Below are 21,251 nucleotides of genomic sequence, written 5' to 3' on the forward strand. Positions count from 1 at the left end.
TAAGGAGGCGGTAGATGTCGCCGCCCGCTGCCTATAGGCAGGCTAGGGGGCTGAGCGCCGCCCCCGGAACGCAGACACCGAGGAAGAGAGCGGTGGGCGGGCCTAGAACGGGCGGGAGAGAAGCCCGTCTGAGGAAGAAGGCGGGGGGTGTGGCCGCGACGCCGAGGTAGGCCCAAACTGAAGCCGGGGCCTGTAGTAGATGCGGCGGCCGCCTGGAAGCGCGGGGTGGCGCGGAAGCAGAGCCGCACTGCAGCAGCGATCGCTCCTCAATGGAGCTAAGCCTGTAGCCCGGCTGCAAACGCGCCCTGAGAAAAGTGCAGCCGGGGAGGAGAGGAGGAGATTCAGGGAGAGGAAGGGGCTGTTGAGGGGGGCCGAGATACCTGGGGGGAAAAGGAGCCATGACTGCAGCCCGGCTGCTAACAAGCACTGAGAGAAATGCAGCCGGGGAGGATGCTGAGGGGGGAAATGCCACTCAGGGAACCCATACTTGCCCTCTACCTAGTCCTGCCGCTCTTCAATGTGTTCTGTGTACCTGTGGAAGGAAGTGTACCTCTATCATCCAGCCGAAGGATGTCCGCGTCTCTTCCAGACCGACAGGCTCTGGTGGGCGAGAGAAGAGGACCAGTTGGATCGCCTGACACGCGTCCTTCCGTGGAGAGCTATGAGGATATGGGGTGGCAGTACACGCCGTACTCATAGCCTCCTTGTGGGACTACAGATGTGACCAATCACTCTGTATCCCTCTGTCAAACCTGAAAAGAAACGACGCGCGCTGAGGTAGATATGGGTCTAATGAAAGACCCGTGTCCACCTCCTACTGACACCAAGCTAAACTGAGGAAACTAGTGCTGGTCGGTGGGGTGTATACTGCGGAGGAGGAGCTAACTTTTTTCTGTACATGTCAGCCTCCTAGTGGCAGCAACATACACCCATGGTTTCTGTGTCCCCCAATGAAGCGATCGAGAAACACTAATGTTCTCCTTAAGCAAGATCACATACGACATGGGTTTTCGGTGACAGAACTGTTGTTTCGCCTCCAGGCTTTGCAGCCATTTCGATGTAATGGGAGGAGTTGCTATACTCAGACTTTGTCACTAAGGCACTATGATCATGGAAAATACAGTGATATTTTTAAAACCAGTGACTATATATTATGCAACACTATTCAAAATGTACAATAATTAAATTAAAGCATCACTAGTGCATCAAAAAGTTTAAAGGGGTTTTACCAGCTCAACGATCCGGTCTACAGTTATTAAATATGCAAAGTAAAAAATATCTGCAATTATCCTTATTTTTTTCGCAATAGCACAGATGAGCTGCATAGTACCATACTTGAATGGCCGGGCTATTGGGAGCGCAGCACCTTACGTCCCCATCAACAGTAATAAATGGAGAAGAGGAGGCGATGTCCTGGGAATGAGAGACAGCTTAAGATCCGGGTCTACTTATTTGTGCAGCCAAAGAATGCAAGAGGTGCTGCGATGTACGAAAAAAGGGTAAGAAATGAGTATCGAGGACAGCAACATGTACAGCAACAGATACAAAATTACATATATGGGGAAATAAAATGAAAACGGGAGATGAGAATAGCCCTTTAAGAACAAAAGGGACACTTTTTGGGGGTCATCAATAACGTCATCATCTAGTCTGAGCGTTAGGTTTGGCAGTAAAGGCTGTGATTAGGGGTGATAAAGAAAGGCTCCTGTATACACCTCACCCCCAACCTGTCCTAGAGGAAGTACAGGGGAAGTGAAGACAGCAAAAGGCCGAATTCAGACATCTGTGTATCACGGTCAGAGTACGGGCCAGTTCAGGAGACCCATGGTCGGCCCATACTCCGATCATTTTTCACAAACATATGGATGATCCCTAAGGCTGTGATTGGTAAGATTGGTGATAACATGAAGAAAGGTTCCTGCATGTTTTCTCCCTTCCTGGGACCTCTGGAGACAGTGCCGAGAAAGAGATGGACAGTATCCGGCTGTGATGGGTAAGAGAGGTATACTAATCTAGTCTTGGCTTTCAAAGAGTTTAAAAAAAAAAAAAAATGTTTTAAGTGAAGGGACGGGAGAGGAAAACCCGACAAATGTCACTACATGCGGATGTCACAGAAGTGAATACACACCAATAGGAGGATGGGACTTCCCTATGAACTGAATGAGTCACCGCAGGAAGCTCAAAACGTTATCTCCTTTGTGAGACACAGCGAAAAATCAGCAACCGAAATCAAGAATTAGAAAAAGGCATAAAAAAAAAAAATAAATATCTGTGGGCGCCGCAGTCACCATTCCTGGAAGTGCGCTATAATGACTCAGCAAGTGATTCACATCCAAGAAGAGGTGCAAATGGCCAATCCCTTAAATTAAAGGGGTTGACCTCGTTCTCATTAGTACCGTTTCCTCACACACTGACCAGGCTCTTCTGTCTGTACAGCGGCGACCAGGCGCACCAATCAGCCTCCTCCAAATTATAAAACACCTCACATGGGAAAGCTTTTTCTATTGGAGGCAGGTAATAGGCGCACCTGGTCACATGACTGTTGTGAGTTCATTTTCTGGTCTACCAGTTGTGAGTTCTCCTTCCAGGCTCCCTCTGGTGGTAACAGGAGGTAGTGAGGCTGATTTAATCAGTAGAAATCTGCCACCTGATAATGAGGATGACGATTGGACCTCAGGAATCTCAGATTGGATTTAAGACAGCCGACGCCCTACTCTGGTGCTGGTGATTCCTTCTGCTTGTCAGGTCTTGGTTCCCAGCTCTGTTCCAGTCAGCTCAAGCTAAGTTTTTCTGCTAATGTTCACACTTGATTTTGTTGTTCTATTCAGTTTTTTGTGTGGTCAGCCAGCCCCAGCTGGGGCTGTGCTGAATTTCCACTCTTATTTATCTGTATTTGCCAATTTGCTTTTTGTCCCTTATTAGATTGGCCTCTTTTTGCTCTGTCTCTGAATATTTCAGAGTGCTGATACAGTGGGAGAAGTCTAGTGTCTTCAGGGTTAATTTTGTTATCAGAAGTGTTGGACATTATTTTGTAGGGTTTTGGGCAGATTGCAGACAGTGTCTTTCCTTTCCTCTCCTTTCTAGTTAGTTTGGGCCCCATCAGTTTGCTCAGCCTATTTTCCTGCCTGTGTTTGTGTTTTCATCTTGTTTCTCCGTCAATACATGTGTGGGGGCTGTCTATTCCTTTGGGGTCTGCTCTGGGGCAGTTAGTTTTCCCCTTTTTTTGCTTTAGGCTTATTTAGACCTCCGGCCGTGATGAGGCGTCTAGGTGCATCGCAGGTACGCTCCACGGCTGCTGCTAGTTGTGTGGTTAGGATCAGGAATCTGCATAGTTACCAACCTCTCTGGTTTTTCTGGGGCTTAGCTTGTTTTAGGTTTTTTCCTCCTCGGTGACCCATTCATAACACATGACCCTCCACCCACCATTGTACGGACAGAAGAGCTGGTCAGTGTGTGAGGAAACTGCATATATTAAAGGGGAAGTATAATCCTAATGGAACATAACATTAAAACTAAGTCCAATGTTGAGCAGTCCCTCCTCTCTTATCATAAACATTACAAAATTGCTGGAGGCGTCCTGTGGTGTCTGAAAACCTTTAGCAACAGATCCTTTAAGTCTGATAAGTCATGTGGCGTATACTACTCACAGGACCGACCGTGTACCGGAAACGCCCCGCAGCGTACCGGAAACGCCACACAAGCCCCGCAGCGTACCGGAAACGCCACACAAGCCCCGCAGCTTACCGGAAACGCCACACAAGCCCCGCAGCGTACCGGAAACGCCACACAAGCCCCGCAGAGTACCGGAAACGCCACACAAGCCCCGCAGCATACCGGAAACGCCACACAAGCCCCACCGTATGCTGGGAACGGCCCACAAGCCCCGCAGCGTACCGGAAACGCCCCGCAGCGTACCGGAAAACGCCACACAAGCCCCGCAGCGTACCGGAAACGCCACACAAGCCCCGCAGCGTACCGGAAACGCCACACAAGCCCCGCAGCGTACCGGAAACGCCACACAAGCCCCGCAGCGTACCGGAAACGCCACACAAGCCCCACCGTATGCTGGGAACGGCCCACAAGACCCGCAGCATACCGGGAACACCCCATAAGTCCCGCAGCAAACCGGGAACGCCCCACATGTCCCGCAGCATACCGGGAAAGCCCCACAAGTCCCACAGCATACCGGGAACGCCCCACAAGTCCCACAGCATACCGGGAACGCCCAACAAGTCCCACAGCATACCGGGAACGCCCAACAAGTCCCACAGCATACCGGGAACGCCCAAGTCCCACAGCATACCGGGAACGCCCCACAAGTCCCACAGCATACCGGGAACGCCTCACAAGTCCCACAGCATACCGGGAACGCCCCACAAGTCCCACAGCATACCATGAACGCCCCACAAGTCCCACAGCATACCATGAACGCCCCACAAGTCCCACAGCATACCGGGAACGCCGCACAAGTCCCAGAACATACCAGGAAGCAGGATTGTTTAGTCGGTGTCCATTTTGGTGGAGTCGGAGTTGGTATAAAATGGACCAACTCTTAAAATATATAATACATTGGGTGCAGTAGTACAATGCAGGATGTGATGTAAATGTTTTCATAATTTGGGAAAGTTATGAAATGTCCGATAAATGCCTGTTCTGTTCCTGATCTAAGTATCTCGGCTTTTAGTTGAGATTAATCTGTGCTGTACTTTATGTACATGCTCAGTAGTGACCAGTGCTGTTGGGTCGGAGTTCGACTCCTCAACTTCCCTGACTTCTGAGTCAGAGTCGGAGGTTTGGCTTACCAATTCCACAGCTCTGCCAAGAACACAAGTCCGGCCATATACCAGGAACACCTCATAAGTCCCACCTATAGTATACCGGTAACACCAGAGACCTGTCATACACCGGGAACACTTGATAGGACCCATCGTACAGTTGTGGCCAAAAGTATTGACACCCCTGCAATTTTGTCAGATACTACTCAGTTTCTTCCTGAAAATGATTGCAAACACAAATTCTTTGGTATTATTATCTTCATTTACATAGTAACATAGTTATTAAGGTTGAAGGGAGACTTAAGTCCATCTAGTTCAACCCATACATATTGATCCAGAGGAAGGCAAAAAAAAAAAAACATTTGGCAAACAGTAAGCTTCACATTGGGGAAAAAAATTCCTTCCCGACTTTAATTTGTCTTAAATGAAAAAACGCAAAAAGCAAAACATTGATCATTTCACGCAAAACTCCAAAAAATGGGCCAGACAAAAGTATTGGCACCCTCAGCCTAATACTTTGTTGCAAAACCTTTAGCCAAAATAACTGCGACCAACCCCTTCCGGTAACCATTAATGAGTTTCTTACAATGCTCTGCTGTAATTTTAGACCATTCTTCTTTGGTAAACTGCTCCAGGTCCCTGATATTAGAAGGGTGCCTTCTCCAAACTGCCATTTTTAGATCTCTCCACAGGTGTTCTATGGGATTCAGGTCTGGACTCATTGCTGGCCACCTTAGAAGTCTCCAGTGCTCTCTCTCAAACCATTTTCTAGTGCTTTTTGAAGTGTGTTTTGGGTCATTGTTCTGCTGGAAGACCCATGACCTCTGAGGGAGACCCAGCTTTCTCACACTGGGCCCTACATTATGCTGCAAAATTTGTTGGTAGTCTTCAGACTTCATAATGCCATGCACACGGTCAAGCAGTCCAGTGCCAGAGGCAGCAAAGCAACCCCAAAACATCAGGGAACCGCCATGTTTGACTGTAGGGACAGTGTTTTTTTCTTTGAATGCCTCTTTTTTTCTCCTGTAAACTCTATGTTGATGCCTTTGCCCAAAAAGCTCTACTTTTGTCTCATCTGACCAGAGAACATTCTTCCAAAACGTTTTAGGCTTTTTCAGGTAAGTTTTGGCAAACTCCAGCCTGGCTTTTTTGTGTCTCGGGGTAAGAAGTGGGGTCTTCCTGGGTCTCCTACCATACAGTCCCTTTTCATTCAGACGCCGACGAATAGTACGGGTTGACACTGTTGTACCCTCGGACTGCAGGGCAGCTTGAACTTGTTTGGATGTTTGTCGAGGTTCTTTATCCAACATCCGCACAATCTTGCGTTGAAATTTCGTCAATTTTTCTTTTCCGTCCACATCTAGGGAGGTTAGCCACAGTGCCATGGGCTTTAAACTTCTTGATGACACTGCGCACGGTAGACACAGGAACATTCAGGTCTTTGGAGATGGACTTGTATTCTTGAGATTGCTCATGCTTCCTCACAATTTGGTTTCTCAAGTCCTCAGACAGTTCTTTGGTCTTCTTTCTTTTCTCCATGCTCAATGTGGTACACACAAGGACACAGGACAGAGGTGGAGTCAACTTTAATCCATGTCAACTGGCTGCAAGTGTGATTTAGTTATTGCCAACACCTGTTATGTGCCACAGGTAAGTTACAGGTGCTGTTAATTACACAAATTAGAGAAGCATCACATGATTTTTTGAACAGTGCCAATACTTTTGTCCACCCTCTTTTTTTGTGTTTGGTGTGGAATTATATCCAATTTGGCTTTAAGACAATTCTTTTTGTGTTTTTTCCTTTAAGACAAATTAAATGAAGATAATACCAAAGAATTTGTGTTTGCAATCATTTTCAGGAAGAAACTGAGTATTATCTGACAAAATTGCAGGGCTGTCAATACTTTTGGCCACAACTGTATACCGACAACTCCCCGCAAGACCCGCCGTATGCTGGGAACGCCCCACAAGACCCGCCGTATGCTGGGAACGCCCCACAAGACCCGCCGTATGCTGGGAACGCCCCACAAGACCCGCCGTATGCTGGGAACGCCCCACAAGACCCGCCGTATGCTGGGAACGCCCCACAAGACCCGCCGTATGCTGGGAACGCCCCACAAGACCCGCCGTATGCTGGGAACGCCCCACAAGACCCGCCATATGCTGGGAACGCCCCACAAGACCCGCCATATGCTGGGAAAGCCCCACCCTACCCTGTGAACGCCCCACAAGACCTGCCATACACTTGGAACTCCCCCACCAGACTCGCCGTACACTCGGAACGCCCCACAAGACCCGCTGTGTACTAGATGCTCTGATCATTGTCTAGACATCACTACTTGCCTCTTGTCAGTTGCTCGGCTCCTTACATTTTGCACATTTCTTCTGCTTTCAACACATTAAGAATTGATTGATCACTTTCTTCCTTATATAACCCAACCGTGGCAAGCACCACTGTCAATCATAACCATTACTCATTTCATCTGGCAGTGGTTCTGATACTGCGGCACACGCAATATATACAGGTGATGCACAAATAAAAGTCTCAGTTTATCACTTACCATATTGGCCCATGACAACCGTTCATTATGTTGTGCACTATCAGTGGGGGAGCAACGTCAGTGCAGAGATAGTGGTGAGCGTCTGCCGTCAGTCTGAAGTACCCATCAATCAAGGCCGTCAAGGAAAGCGCCACCTCTTGCGAGGGGACCTTCAGCTCCTACATGAAACATTGCAAAACAAATAAAAATCAGATAGACAGAGATAAAGGATGGATGGAGAATACGATTATTGCACAGTATTTGGCGTTTCATACTAAAAGGATTAGGCGAAGATCACAATACTATTGTGGCTTTTGCTTGGACTGGAGGCCACAACGCTCTGCAGGATCTTTCACATGACGGACAAGACCAGCACCCATCTCTCATCTCCGCCTGCAGCAATATTCTGTCTGCCTGATGCATGCGGGGCCGACAGTGTGACCGCGGCCTTGCTGTCTATCCGCTTCTTACCATGCACTTGTTGTCCTGATTATTTATGATGACTGTGTCCTCCTTCACGACGATGTGAGTGATTTCAGGGAAGTAGGAGAAGAAGCTCCATTGATTCTTGCTGTTCAACTTGGTGTCATTCTTGTTTTTATTATTTTCTTTCTTCTTTGTTTTTTTCTCTTTTTCATTGGGATCAGCCTGGAGGCAGAATGATCAATAAAGGACAGATATCAGCAAATAGGGATCATTTTCTATTCTATGCAAGGTACGTTTACAAAAAAGATACCACAAACCGGAAGACACTTGAGGGTCCAATACTTATGCATCATAATCACAAACACTTTTGTAAGTGCAGGTAACTAACGTGCAGCGATGCATCCCAGTTATACCCAAGCACCCAGTGACAGCCGATTTACTGGTAAACACTCAGCTAACGGTTTATAATAGAAATAGACAATATTTATGGCTCCGCAATGAAGGAGACGTCATGAGGCACGGCATTCACAAGTCATCACGGCTTATTGATGGATCAGTGGGCGCCTGTGACTCACCCTTATCTACTTCCTTCCACATTGGAAGTCACACACAGGAAACCCTTTGACCTTCGGAACGACCATTAATGAAATGTGTCCTATTTTGTTCCATTCAGAAAGAAAAAATGTGAGTGATGACTATAACGAATAACACCATAGAGAGCGTTGCTTTATGGCTGTGAACGGTATAACAATGGCTCAGGCTACAGGGGTGTCCGTGATATTTGCACCCACAGAGAAGCCCCGAGGTATAGAATTTGCATTATCCAGAAACTTGAGTGCAAGAATCAGATGACTGTTATGGTAGAAAAGGAATCAGTCGTGTAACCGCCATGTTTCCCACTGAGTCTCCAATATATTCGTGGACGAGTCCTATACTGGCATATGACAAGAATCCTCTTCCAGACACAGCAACTCTGCCTCACAGGAGGAGGCGCTCTCGTCCTGCGTCGTCAACCTATTTCCACTTCAACACTACTTACCACTGGTTTCGGCCTCCATTGAATCCCATCGTTTCCAGTAATCATAACTTCATGTTCCGCGCCACTTTTGTATGGCTTTTCTGAGGTGATACTTAACGACGTCGCCTTGAAGATCTCTGCTCCATAATTTTTTGTCAGCGTCTCCAGGGTGGACATATACTTCACCTTCAGATCGTGAGGTGAGACGCTGCTGTCACAGATGGTTTTATTGTTGAATTCCTTCAGGAAGTTCCTGAAGACGTTGTTGATCCGCAGTCGGGTGAGAATGTTCCTCTGTTTTATGGTCCGGTTTAACGTTTCGGGGATATATCTTTTGTAACTAGAAGATAAATTGGGAGAAGTCACAGATTAGTTGCCAAAACACAATGGCTGGCACTTCTGCTAACGCAACACAAACCTGTTCTACAGATTGTCTCCTTTTGCAGTCGTACTATTTGTTGTGCAACCATTTCCCGTTGCCAGAGCGGTAATGTACAGAGCTTCCTGCATGCTCGCAGCTACGTATGCACAAATGGCGATTACCTGGAGCAGTCATCAGCTGCCTGCATGATCACAGTCTGCATCACACCCCAAATGTGTCCTTACATCTAATATGGCAGCTAGCTGAATGCCCACTAGGGCCAGAGCCAATTCTCTTGCCCCCCAAACATATGCATGCTCCGTTCTGTGTCGCCAAGTGTGCACCTGTTCTCTAAAGACTCTCAACAACCTAGAGTTGGCCTATTTGTCTGACATTGACCAAATTGGTACGGTCACCATAAGGCCATGTTCACGCGTAGCATACATTTTCAGCTGGGCTTAACAGCAAAGTGGATGTGATTTCACAACAACGCCTCCTTGCTGTGCTGCTGAAGTATTATTGTTCTGGGTTATTTTTCCCTATAGGCGAACACGAAAACACTTTTTTTCTTATTTTTTTTTTTACATGCATTTTTTTTTTTGTTTTAAGTTGCACAATCTCAATATTTTTGCCTTTAAAAAATAATAAATACAAATGTGTCAAGTCTGCATCAAAAACACATAGAAGAGGGGAAAAACTGCAAAAACCTAATACCGTAATCACAGCAGATTTCTATTGGACATTTGGGTGCAGACACCTACAGGGGAAAAAAAAAAATCTCAAAAAAATTTTATAAAAAAATGACGACAAATCTTACATGAGCCATCGCCCAGAAAAAGCAGAAGATTGCTAGAATTAAAAAAAACATTGCTAATGGCAAAGAAAAAAAAAAATCTGTAAAAAGCATAAAATACTGAAGAAATAATGTGCACACTAACTGCAATGGATAAGCCAATGTCGTCCACTTTCTTTGCAATGTATATAATAATAAAAATTGTAAATTGTGTTCATCTCATGTTTGATTTGGTGGCCATCAGTGGGAGCGTCTTCGGTATAACATAGAAGTTTCAGCGGTCACGTTAAAGAGATCGACCAAACCAGCAGAACTTTTGAAACGCTTCATCCAGATGAAGGACATAACTCAATCTAAGGTGCGCAACCCCTTGTGGGTCCATGAACAAGCTCCGCAGATAAGCAGCTGATTTATCGCTGAACATCACAGAACATGGAGGAGGAGATGCAGACCAGCCGGTCACTAACCTTATATCTTTGGGAAGTTCCGGCAGCTGCATGTTCCTCTTGATGGCGTAGTGCGAGATCGCCAGCACCGCCATCCCCAGGCATTCGTTCTCTATTTCATGCATCTCATGGTCGCTTTTTGGGTCCCGAACAGGAGCCAGACACTTCACCAACTCATACTGGCCCTAGAAGCAATGTCAGGGTGAGGGGGACAAAATTGTTATTTTATTATTTATATATTCAAACTTTTGTCAATGTAAAACATTTTACGCTATATTAGCGATTTTTCTATAAAAAATGAAAATGACATTTTCCCAGGATCGGCCAAGTAAACTTTGGGCCATATCAAAGCAAATCTAAAAGTGCAACTGGAGAGAGTGAGGATACCGAGCCCCATAATTGCTAACTAGCAGCTCTCACCGTCCAGGAGGGGAATAAAACACATGTGGACCTACCTGTGCAAAAATATAATCCAAGGAGCTGGCATCAAGGATTGGGGTCCCATCCGGGGACCCCTGTTTACTGTCGTAGTTGTCCTTCTGCCTTTTGGGGTAATATCTCCAGACCGATGCCTCATTTTCATTTGTGCCGTGCCAATTTGTAAAAATGAATCTAAAAATAAAGTGAAAGACATAAGCGATCCGCCCAGCGTCATAGGAGCACATGCAAGCTGTATAACAAATAGTTTACAAGGGCACACTCCTTGCCTAGGAGACCGTCCGCCTCTGAGGTGTAAACTACAGAATTAACTCCATATCTCATGCGATGGCCTGTACAGCTACTGAAGTTCAACTCCATACACAATGTAGTGGCTGTTCTCGGTACTGCAGCTCAGCCCAATACACCGTGTAGTGGCTGTTCTCAGTACTGCAGCTCAGCCCCATACACCGTGTAGTGGCTGTTCTCAGTACTGCAGCTCAGCCCAATACACCGTGTAGTGGCTGTTCTCGGTATTGCAGCTAAGCTCCATACACCATGTAGTGGCTATTCTTGGAACTGCAACTCCGCTCTAAACACAGTGTTGTGGCTGTTCTCAGTACTGCAGCTCAGCCCCATACGCCGTGTAGTGGCTGTTCTCAGTACTGCAGCTCAGCCCAATACACCGTGTAGTGGCTGTTCTCAGTACTGCAGCTCAGCCCAATACACCGTGTAGTGGCTGTTCTCAGTACTGCAGCTCAGCTCCATACACCGTGTAGTGGCTGTTCTCGGTATTGCAGCTCAGCTCCATACACCATGTAGTGGCTATTCTTGGAACTGCAACTCAGCTCTAAACACAGTGTTGTGGCTGTTCTCAGTACTGCAGCTCAGCTCCATACACCGCGTAGTGGCTATTCTCAGTACTGCAGCTCAGCCCCATACACCATGTTGTGGCTGTTCTCAGTACTGCAGCTCAGCCCCATACACCGTGTAGTGACTATTCTCAGTAATGCAGCTCAGCCCCATACACAGTGTAGTGGCTATTCTCAGTACTGCAGCTCAGCCCCATACACAGTGTAGTGGCTGTTCTCAGTACTGCAGCTCAGCTCCATACACCATGTAGTGACTGTTCTCAGTACTGCAGCTCAGCCCCATACACCGTGTAGTGGCTATTCTCAGTACTGCAGCTCAGCTCCATACACCATGTAGTGACTGTTCTCAGTACTGCAGCTCAGCTCCATACACCATGTAGTGGCTGTTCTCAGTACTGCAGCTCAGCTCCATACACCATGTAGTGGCTGTTCTCAGTACTGCAGCTCAGCTCCATACACCATGTAGTGGCTATTCTCAGTACTGCAGCTCAGCTCCATACACCATGTAGTGGCTGTTCTCAGTACTGCAGCTCAGCTCCATACACCATGTAGTGGCTATTCTCAGTACTGCAGCTCAGCTCCATACACCATGTAGTGGCTGTTCTCAGTACTGCAGCTCAGCTACATACATCATGCAGTGGTCGTTCCTTCCTGTTAGTGCAGCTCAGCTCCATACATTGTGCAGTTGCCATTCTCAGTACTCAAGCTCAAATCCTATTAAAAGTGAATGTGATCTGAGCTGCAGTACCGAGAGCGACCACTGCACACTCGGATCATTACAATGACGTGCACGTTTCTATATACTGAACACCAGGAGGCGCCATTCTATGCAAGTAAATTTCATTACTCAAAGGGAATGCGTCTTTTTTTAATCAAATATTTAAAGCGTCTTTTACCAATTTCCTTTTGGTCTGTGACATGCACAGTTCAGAGCCTTTACACTATTATGGGGGGATATATTTGTAGAGCTGGTCGTGGTGACCCGGGTTTCACTGCTCTGCCACCCAGGTCCTGGGCTACCAGAAGTAATAGAGCGCTGGCTTTTCAGAAGCACAGACAATGGGGCAGAGCAGACTGCAGTGGTGTCAGAACAAGAAGTTCCGCAGCAGTGTCTGAACCTTTGTTCAGTTTCAAAGGTAAATCCACCCGCCCACATTCCCACACAGCCAAAAAAGTGGAAGTGCGATGGGACATTAGAGTTAGAAGATCCTTTCCACTTTTGCAGCAATTTCAAATCAGGAAATTTAAAAAAAAAAAAAAAAAAAATTCATATTTTTTATACAAATAAAAAACAAAAAGCTATTATAGTGTAAACATATTTAATGGCGGGACAAGCTGTAAAATCAATATTTGGAGGCATCTGTTTCCAGGTTGCCTGGGAAGGGCTGGTATAATCCTCTGCTGTGTGGTTTATAGGTGTAGCGCGGCTGGGAGCAGACGATGCACCATACTGTTTACATATGATGCCACTGTCATAATATGGGAGGCGCATTCTCCATAAAACCTTCCTTATTCACCCATGTCTGCGTAGATAAGGAAGGTGAATAAACCAGTTCTTTATTCTGAATGCAGCCTCCGGCTCCATATTGTGGCTCACGTTTAGGGCGGTTGTATCCGGGGTCCTTGAGTCGTGCATTATATATACGGTAATATATTCAGACACTTCAATAACCCCAAAAAGTTGTATCAAAACAGGATTGTTTGTGACTCTGGGTTCATTCATGTCGCAGAAGGTGGTGTATGTTGTGTGCAGCGTGTCCTGCTCCTCATAGTACACCGCAGCTCAGGGTGTGCACGCTGCGAGAAACCGCCGAGGTCAGATGATATCTTACACAAGCTGAGGAAGGAAGAGACACCGGCCGCCCATGGCCCTTCAGAAAGGAATCAAGAGAGCATAAAAAAAAAAAAAAAAAAGGCTGCAATCGCCCAAATCTCTACAACAGGCCTGTGCATTTAGCAATCAACACGTGTAAAAAATAAATCAAAATAAAATTATACATATCATTTTCTTACATATGTGCAGAAAAAGAATTTAAAGGTTTATTGCCAATTGAGGTTGGGGAGTCTTCATCAATCCATTGGGAACCGGCGGGGGCCACTCTTTGCTTATTGTGTAGAGGGAGGTTGGGAGTCGTAATTGTCAACAATGTTTTCTCTGAGGGCCGCGGTGTCATTATAAACATTCACGTACATCTTATTAAACCCTGGGGGCTGCTCCCTCTGAATTAAGAAATCCATTTTTTTTTCTAAGGCTCTCCAACAAATGCATGCTTGACTCAGTCGAGTGTGCATGTGGTCTCATTGGGAAGAGGAGAGTAAGCCGCTGCAAGATGTATCGGCTATAGATCAGCCCCGACTTCTTTCCCCAGACATCTGTCATTGGGGGGGGGGGGCAAAAAGCTGAAACACCCACTCAAACACAAGGATAATTGCATCATGAAGATATGGAGGTTGTATCAATGACATGACTAGCATGCCATAAAAACCCCAATCATTTCCGCTGTTGTATTAATTGGATGAATTCACGGTACACGTAGTCAAGAATTGGCAATCTAACCGAATACAGCAGTGCTACGGTTCCAACATGGCGCATGGCTGGGAGCGGCGCTTCTTTCTGAATGTCACTACCGGACAACCCCAGCATAATTAATTCGGGACCCCATTAAAAAGTAAAGATAACCTATACTCTCCTCTCACAGCGGCGGCGTTCCAGCAATGTCGGCACCGCTGATCCTGGAGACTGATGTGACTTGTGTCATAGGTAGGCTGCAGCCAGTGAGTGGCCGCTGGAAACTTTGAGAACAGCAGCGCCGACATTGCTGAAATGGCGCCAATGTGAGAGGTGGATATACAGATTTCATTTTATTTGGGGTCCTGAACTTCTCAAGCTAGTTCAGTATTGGACAACCCCTTTATATTTTGTAAGGCTGTGTGACAGATCGGATCAGTCATCAGCGGAATGCTGTTTATTTTTCTCTCCCGTCAAGATCCAGCTGCATATTGGGGAGTTACCGGTCATCACAACCCTTTATCTGATAAGGAAACTGCTGAAAACTCTTTCTGAAAAGACAGGAAGTCTTGAGCCTAAAATAGCCTGAGTCGCCAGTGAGAAAATTGCAAGACTGCTGCTTTATTTGCTCAAAACCCTCCTCAATTATGGAACAATATAGAAAACAGTAAAGGAAGGAGATGCAGCTGTACTTTGCCTTTTCAGGTCTGTATGTAGTCTCAGACATTGAGACCGAGACTGAAAATACCCAAAGGTTGTGAATTTTTTGTAGGAAAGAATGGGGCCTCCTTAAAGCTCTAAGCCCTGATACACGAGGAGTGCGTTTCTATCTTATTACTTCACAGCTGTGATTCTTGAATTTGGCAGGTTCCTGCCAATCACTAGAAACAGTCCTCACAGGTACTAAGGAAACCCATGGCCGTCCATATGGAAACTGCACAGGGTAACAATAATATCAGCTCATATACAGATAAACACCACTTAATACAAAAAATATATAGATATAATTATATGTCGTGATTCATGAGCAGGTGAAGTCACCACCCAGAACAGCTGAATTTCCCCGACACAGATTACCGTTTTCTCGTGAACAGTCACAATCGCTGTTCCTGTGTTAGACGGGCGACTCCATGGCCCAGAAACATCCACAGCTGCAAATAATGAAATGTCATCAGAAAAACTGGGGAAATGTGGACGGAGATGGGGAAGTGCGATGCCATGGGGCTACTATGAAGGAAGTAGGTTGTGTGCAAATAAACACAAACACACAGGATTCATTATCAAAAGCTGCAGCGTCCTAAAAGTCACCCTGACCCTCCGTTATTGTCCTGTTACAGTACTTGCCACCAATAAAAAAAAAAGGGGATTGTCCACCTTTGGGAATATTATTTTTTCTTTTAAAAACATAAACATCTATTTCGGGCTAAAAATCAACTTTTTGCAATTGACTTTCATTAAAAAAAAGTTGCAGTTTGACTTTTATACAGGCTGTTTTCCTGTACAGCCTTTTTTGATGTGTGCTCATAAATAAGCTGAGAGAAGATTAGAAAAAAGCAGATTTAGAAAAAAAAAATAAATAAAAAAAAACAAACAACAACAAGAGAAACTCCCTGGTATAGCAAGCTCACTGATAGTTCCTCAGTTAACTCATTCTGCAGCCAGGAATATACACTCACTGGCCACTTTATTAGGTACACCATGCTAGTAACGGGTTGGACCCCCTTTTGCCTTCAGAACTGCCTCAATTCTTCGTGGCAGAGATTCAACAAGGTGCTGGAAGCATTCCTCAGAGATTTTGGACCATATTGACATGATGGCATCACACAGTTGGCGCAGATTTGTCGGCTGCACATCCCTGATGCGAATCTCCCGTTCCACCACATCCCAAAGATGCTCTATTGGATTGAGATCTGGTGACTGAGGAGGCCATTTGAGTACAGTGAACTCATTGTCATGTTCAAGAAACCAATCTGAGATGATTCGAGCTTTATGACATGGCGCATTATCCTGCTGAAAGTAGCCATCAGATGTTGGGTACATTGTGGTCATAAAGGGATGGACATGGTCAGCAACAATACTCAGGTAGGCTGTGGCGTTGCAACGATGCTCAATTGGTACCAAGGGGCCCAAAGAGTGCCAAGAAAAAATTCCCCACACCATGACACCACCACCACCAGCCTGAACCGTTGATACAAGGCTGGATGGATCCATGCTTTCATGTTGTTTACGCCAAATTCTGACCCTACCATCCGAATGTCGCAGCAGAAATCGAGACTCATCAGACCAGGCAACGTTTTTCCAATCTTCTACTGTCCAATTTCGATGAGCTTGTGCAAATTGTAGCCTCAGTTTCCTGTTCTTAGCTGAGAGGAGTGGTACCCAGTGTGGTCTTCTGCTGCTGTAGCCCATCTGCCTCAAAGTTCGATGCACTGTGCGTTCAGAGATGCTCTTCTGCCTACCTTGGTTGTAACGGGTGGCAATTTGAGTCACTGTTGCCTTTCTATCAGCTCGAACCAGTCTGCCCATTCTCCTCTGACCTCTGGCATCAACAAGGCATTTCCGGCCACAGAACTGCCGCTCACTGGATTTTTTTTCTTTTTCGGACCACTCTCTGTAAACCCTAGAGATGGTTGTGCGTGAAAATCCCAGTAGATCAGCAGTTTCTGAAATACTCAGACCAGCCCTTCTGGCACCAACAATCATGCCACGTTCAAAGGCACTCAAATCACCTTTCTTCCCCATACTGATGCTCGGTTTGAACTGCAGGAGATTGTCTTGACCATGTCTACATGCCTAAATGCACTGAGTTGCCGCCATGTGATTGGCTGATTAGAAATTAAGTCTTAACACACAGTTGGACAGGTGTACCTAATAAAGTGGCCAGTGAGTGTACAGTGCAACACAGAGAGGCTATAGAAGTCAAACATTGCAAAATGCATTATGAAACCAAAATGCAAGAATTATATATTTATATACATTTAAGAAAAATGTTGTCCCAAAGGATGGATGATAACTTTAAATACGCAATCGAGCGCCCTGAACGTGCCTGTGGAGCTCTCTGCCTTGGACATCCTTCTGCCACAACATTTAACTAGCTGCCGCTTCTAAACCTGCATCTGCCAACAAATGGGATATCAAAAAAGCCTCTCCTTGCCCAAAAACTGTTGCAGTCCCAAAGTAGTAAATTGTCTACATTTCTGGTGAGATGGGGGACCCACCAAGCATTCAACCGGGCCCTAGTATCACACGGTGGGCACATTGTAGCCGATATACCCTTTGTCCCATTCTGACATCTTTTGAGACCTTTTCCCGTCTTCCTTTTTAGCTTGCATGGTAAACAAAAAGAAAAAAAAACAAAAAACAAAGCAAAAAGTCTAAAAAGAAGACCCCTTTTCAATACCCTAAAAAACCACAATAACTGGCATTAAAGGGGGTTCTCCGGCACCTCTCAAACCCACATCAGGAGACGCTGGGGATGAGAAGTAGATGGATAAGGATCCATGTGGGAAACGTCATTCTGCCTTTATCTTAATGGACACCACAGTAAAACATCATGTCTCGACTGAGTCCCTCAATCAACCTCTCTCCAAGCCTAAAATTACATTTTTAAATCCAGATGTCACTGACCTGACCCGGTAATAAAGCTTCATAGAAGTGCTGCCGGTTATCTTGAACACGTGACTTGGAGGAAACCAGAGGTCATCCTTCTCGCTGTAAAGTGCGAACAGATTGTGACACAACGGGGAGATATCTTATAGGAAGAAAAAAAAAGATAACCATTAAAACATTATTATAATAAAATGCAAGTCATATGCTGGAAACATAAAGGTTAATGTGTCCTCACTGCATTTCTGTGCCGCCTCGATGAGCAGATCCTCCGCCGTATACGCTCCTTCGGTAAATGAGATCGGTGGCTTGTCTCCCAGGTAGAAGTGTACCTCTAGCCCTTTAGGAGGTGTGGAGTCTACTTCGTATTTCCGAGCATTACGGATTTTTGCGCAGAAAGCCATCGCTGTTGAATCTTGCGCCACATTCAGACTCTAAATTAAAAAAAAGATTGAGCAGAATCAAATAGAGGTGATCAACTAGAGACCAGGAGAATAAAAACAATATCATCATCCCCAGAGAGTGAAAACAAGGCGCATCCAATACAAGACACCACTCTCCATCTCACTAGAAGGTCATAGGTGTATTCCAGGATACACAAATGATCTCCTAGGCACTGGAAAGGGAATAATGGTTTAAGAGTTGTCCACCATTGGGAACATTTTTTATTTATTTTTTGCAATCGGTTGTAATTAACATTTTTGTACCTCTTGGCAGATCTGGGCCCACGATAAGGGTGTGTGAAAAAAGTCATCAAATAAGATAACTGAAAGGGAGACAAATGTGCTGCCATCAATCGTGACTTGTTCACATGAGCGCCTGGCGGACTTCTCTATATAGTTGCAATTTGCAGCCCAAACTCCGGTCTCCTGACCCAAACCAACATTACCAAACATGGCCGCTACATGGTTATGTGAATCAGCCCTACCAGGGGCTTTTCAATGAATAAAGTTCATCTTAAATCAATAAATCTTGGAATAATAATAACTTCCACAATTTTAGGTGTTAGAAAAAAAAATGTTCCTGTGCCGAGACAATCTTATAAATGTGTCCCTGCTGTGTACTGTGAAATGGTCGTGTCTGACCCTGCAGGAACATGGTCTGATCACACTACAGCTCCTGGGCAGGGGAGAAAACAAAAAAAAAAAAGGATACAGACATGGATCGCAAATAATTCTTTCAGGTAAAACATTTTTTAAAAACAAGCAGAGAAATGCTTTATCTAAAAAAAAATAATCAGTTGTGATCCTGTGCTGTCATGTCTGTATACGCTCTTTTTCTTCCTTCCCTGTTGAGGAGATGTGGTATCATGATCAGACCATGTTCCTGCATGGGGAGACACAGCAGGGGCACATTTATAAGGCTCTGCGCACACGTTGCAGAATTCCCGCGGAAAAACTAGCGATTTGCAAGCCTAATTAGTTTGCAGAATGCTAGCGTTTTCCAAGCGATCTGGAGCATCGCTTGGCAAACTGATTGACAGGTTGGTCACACTCGTCAAACATAGTGTTTGACGAGTGTGACCAACTTTTTACCATTGAGGCCGCCTATGCGGCATCAGTAGTAAAAAGATCTAATGTTAAAAATAATAAAAAATGGTGTTTTTCTTACCTTTCGTCGTCCCGCGTAACGTTCCCGATCATCGCAATGCTCCTGGCAGGTCCCGTTCCCAGTGATGCCTTGCGACAATGACCTTTGAGGACATCGCGGTCTCACGAGACCGCTACGATGTCTCGAGACCACGACGTCATCAAAGGTCATTGGCGCAATGCATCCCTGGGAAAGGGACCTGCCGGCAGCATCGCTGAGGCCTGGCGACGCTGCGCGGGACATCGGAAGGTGAGAATATAAGGATTTTTTTATTTTATTCTATTTTTTACAGGGATATGGTACCTAGAGCCTGGAGGACAGTCTCCTCTCCTCCACCCCCTGGGTACCATCCACAAATGTTCTGCTTACTTTTCGCATGGTGGGCACAGCCACATGCAGAAAGTAAGAAGAACAATGCATTCCTATGTGGGCGGAATCGCCGCGATTCCGAAAAATTAATGAGCATGCTGCGTATTTTTCCCCACAGCATTAGCACAGCATGTGCGGAATGCCATAGGATTGCATGGGATGCTTTTTTTTTTGCGTTTTCGTGGCAAAATCGAGTGTTTGAAAACTCAAAAAAAAAAAAAAACTCTACGTGTGAACACAGCCTATTCAGCATAGGAATTTTTTTTTTTTTCCCCAACACATCCAATTGTGGAACTTATTATTTCACGATGCGTGGATTAAACTCAACGTTAAAATTTACTTTGTGTGAAATCCCTTTAAGCTTACACGTCGCTTCTTATAAGATTATCAGAGACATGTTTGCAAAATTGTGGCTTGTGCTACAGAAACACGGTGACTTTGGCTGCGCAACAGCAATTCCCAAGGAAGTGGCAGGACTGAAAATATTTGCAAAACTATTTTACAGCTGCAAAAACAAAAAACAGACAAATTGCAGACCGGCTTTACATTGATGCCAGTAGGGGGGTGAAACAACTGTGGCCACTACTGAGATTAGGGTTAAGTTTAAAAATAGTGAATTTGGCCATGGATTTAGCCCCAAGTGCAAAACATGAAACATGGATTTTTGTGAGTACTCACCGTAAAATCCTTTTCTCCGCGACGCTCATTGGGGGACACAGAGACTGTGGGTGTGTGCTTCTGCCGTCTGGAGGCCGACACTAAGTGTACAAAAAAAGAGTTAGCTCCTCCTCCGCCGCATACACCCTCGCCCCTAGGCCGGGCGTAACTCAGTTTAGTGCATAAGCAGTAGGAGAACGCGCCTTAAACTCAGGCAAGAAACTATATGTCTGAAAAAGGGGGCCACCCTAAACCTTGTACAAGGATTTGTATAACTCAAAATAAGTAAATGCCAACTGGCTGATAGGGTGGGTGCTGTGTCCCCCAATGAGCGTCTCGGAGAAAAGGATTTTACGGTGAGTACTCACAAAAATCCATGTTTCTCCTTCGTCTCATTGGGGGACACAGAGACTGTGGGACGTTCTAAAGCAGTCCTCTGGGCGGGATCTTAGCTCACCCAATCCATGCTAATTTGCGCCCCTGATTAGAGGTGCGCAACTGCTGCCTGGAGAATCTTTCTTCCCAGGCTTGCATCCGAGGATGCCTGGGTATGTACGTTATAATGTTTGACAAACGTATGCAAACTGGACCAGGTAGCTGCTTTGCATACCTGCTCCGCTGAAGCCTGGTGTCGCAGTGCCCATGAGGCACCCACTGCCCGTGCCGAGTGAGCCTTGATCCCTGCCGGAACCGGCGTGCCACTGATTTGATAAGCTTCTTGGATCGTCAGGCGAACCCATCTGGCCAAAGTCGCTCTGGACGCAGCGAGCCCCTTCCGCCGCCCCTCTGGAACCACGAATAGAGAGTCTGTCTGGCGGAATGGCGCTGTCCTTGTCACATACCTTCTAAGAGCTCTTACCAGATCCAGGGTG

General features: G+C 45.9%; 1 protein-coding gene across 7 annotated transcripts in view; it reads right to left on the reverse strand.

Annotated features, from left to right (window-relative positions):
* JAK1 (Janus kinase 1) overlaps window positions 1–21,251 on the reverse strand; it is a 127,606-nt gene that overhangs the window by 36,903 nt on the left and 69,452 nt on the right. For all 7 annotated transcript variants that reach the window (XM_073544686.1, XM_073544683.1, XM_073544684.1 and 4 more), the window contains 7 exons: window positions 18,002–18,197; window positions 17,785–17,908; window positions 10,815–10,971; window positions 10,381–10,544; window positions 8,781–9,099; window positions 7,787–7,963; window positions 7,337–7,494 (listed from right to left, as the gene is read on the reverse strand). In XM_073544686.1, the coding sequence (XP_073400787.1) occupies window positions 7,337–7,494; window positions 7,787–7,963; window positions 8,781–9,099; window positions 10,381–10,544; window positions 10,815–10,971; window positions 17,785–17,908; window positions 18,002–18,197 (1,295 nt within the window). The remainder of the gene's footprint in view (window positions 1–7,336; window positions 7,495–7,786; window positions 7,964–8,780; window positions 9,100–10,380; window positions 10,545–10,814; window positions 10,972–17,784; window positions 17,909–18,001; window positions 18,198–21,251) is intronic.

Source organism: Dendrobates tinctorius, unplaced genomic scaffold (assembly GCF_039654945.1).
Source record: "Dendrobates tinctorius isolate UK_male_01 unplaced genomic scaffold, ASM3965494v1 ptg000138l, whole genome shotgun sequence".
NCBI classification, from domain to species: domain Eukaryota; kingdom Metazoa; phylum Chordata; class Amphibia; order Anura; family Dendrobatidae; genus Dendrobates; species Dendrobates tinctorius.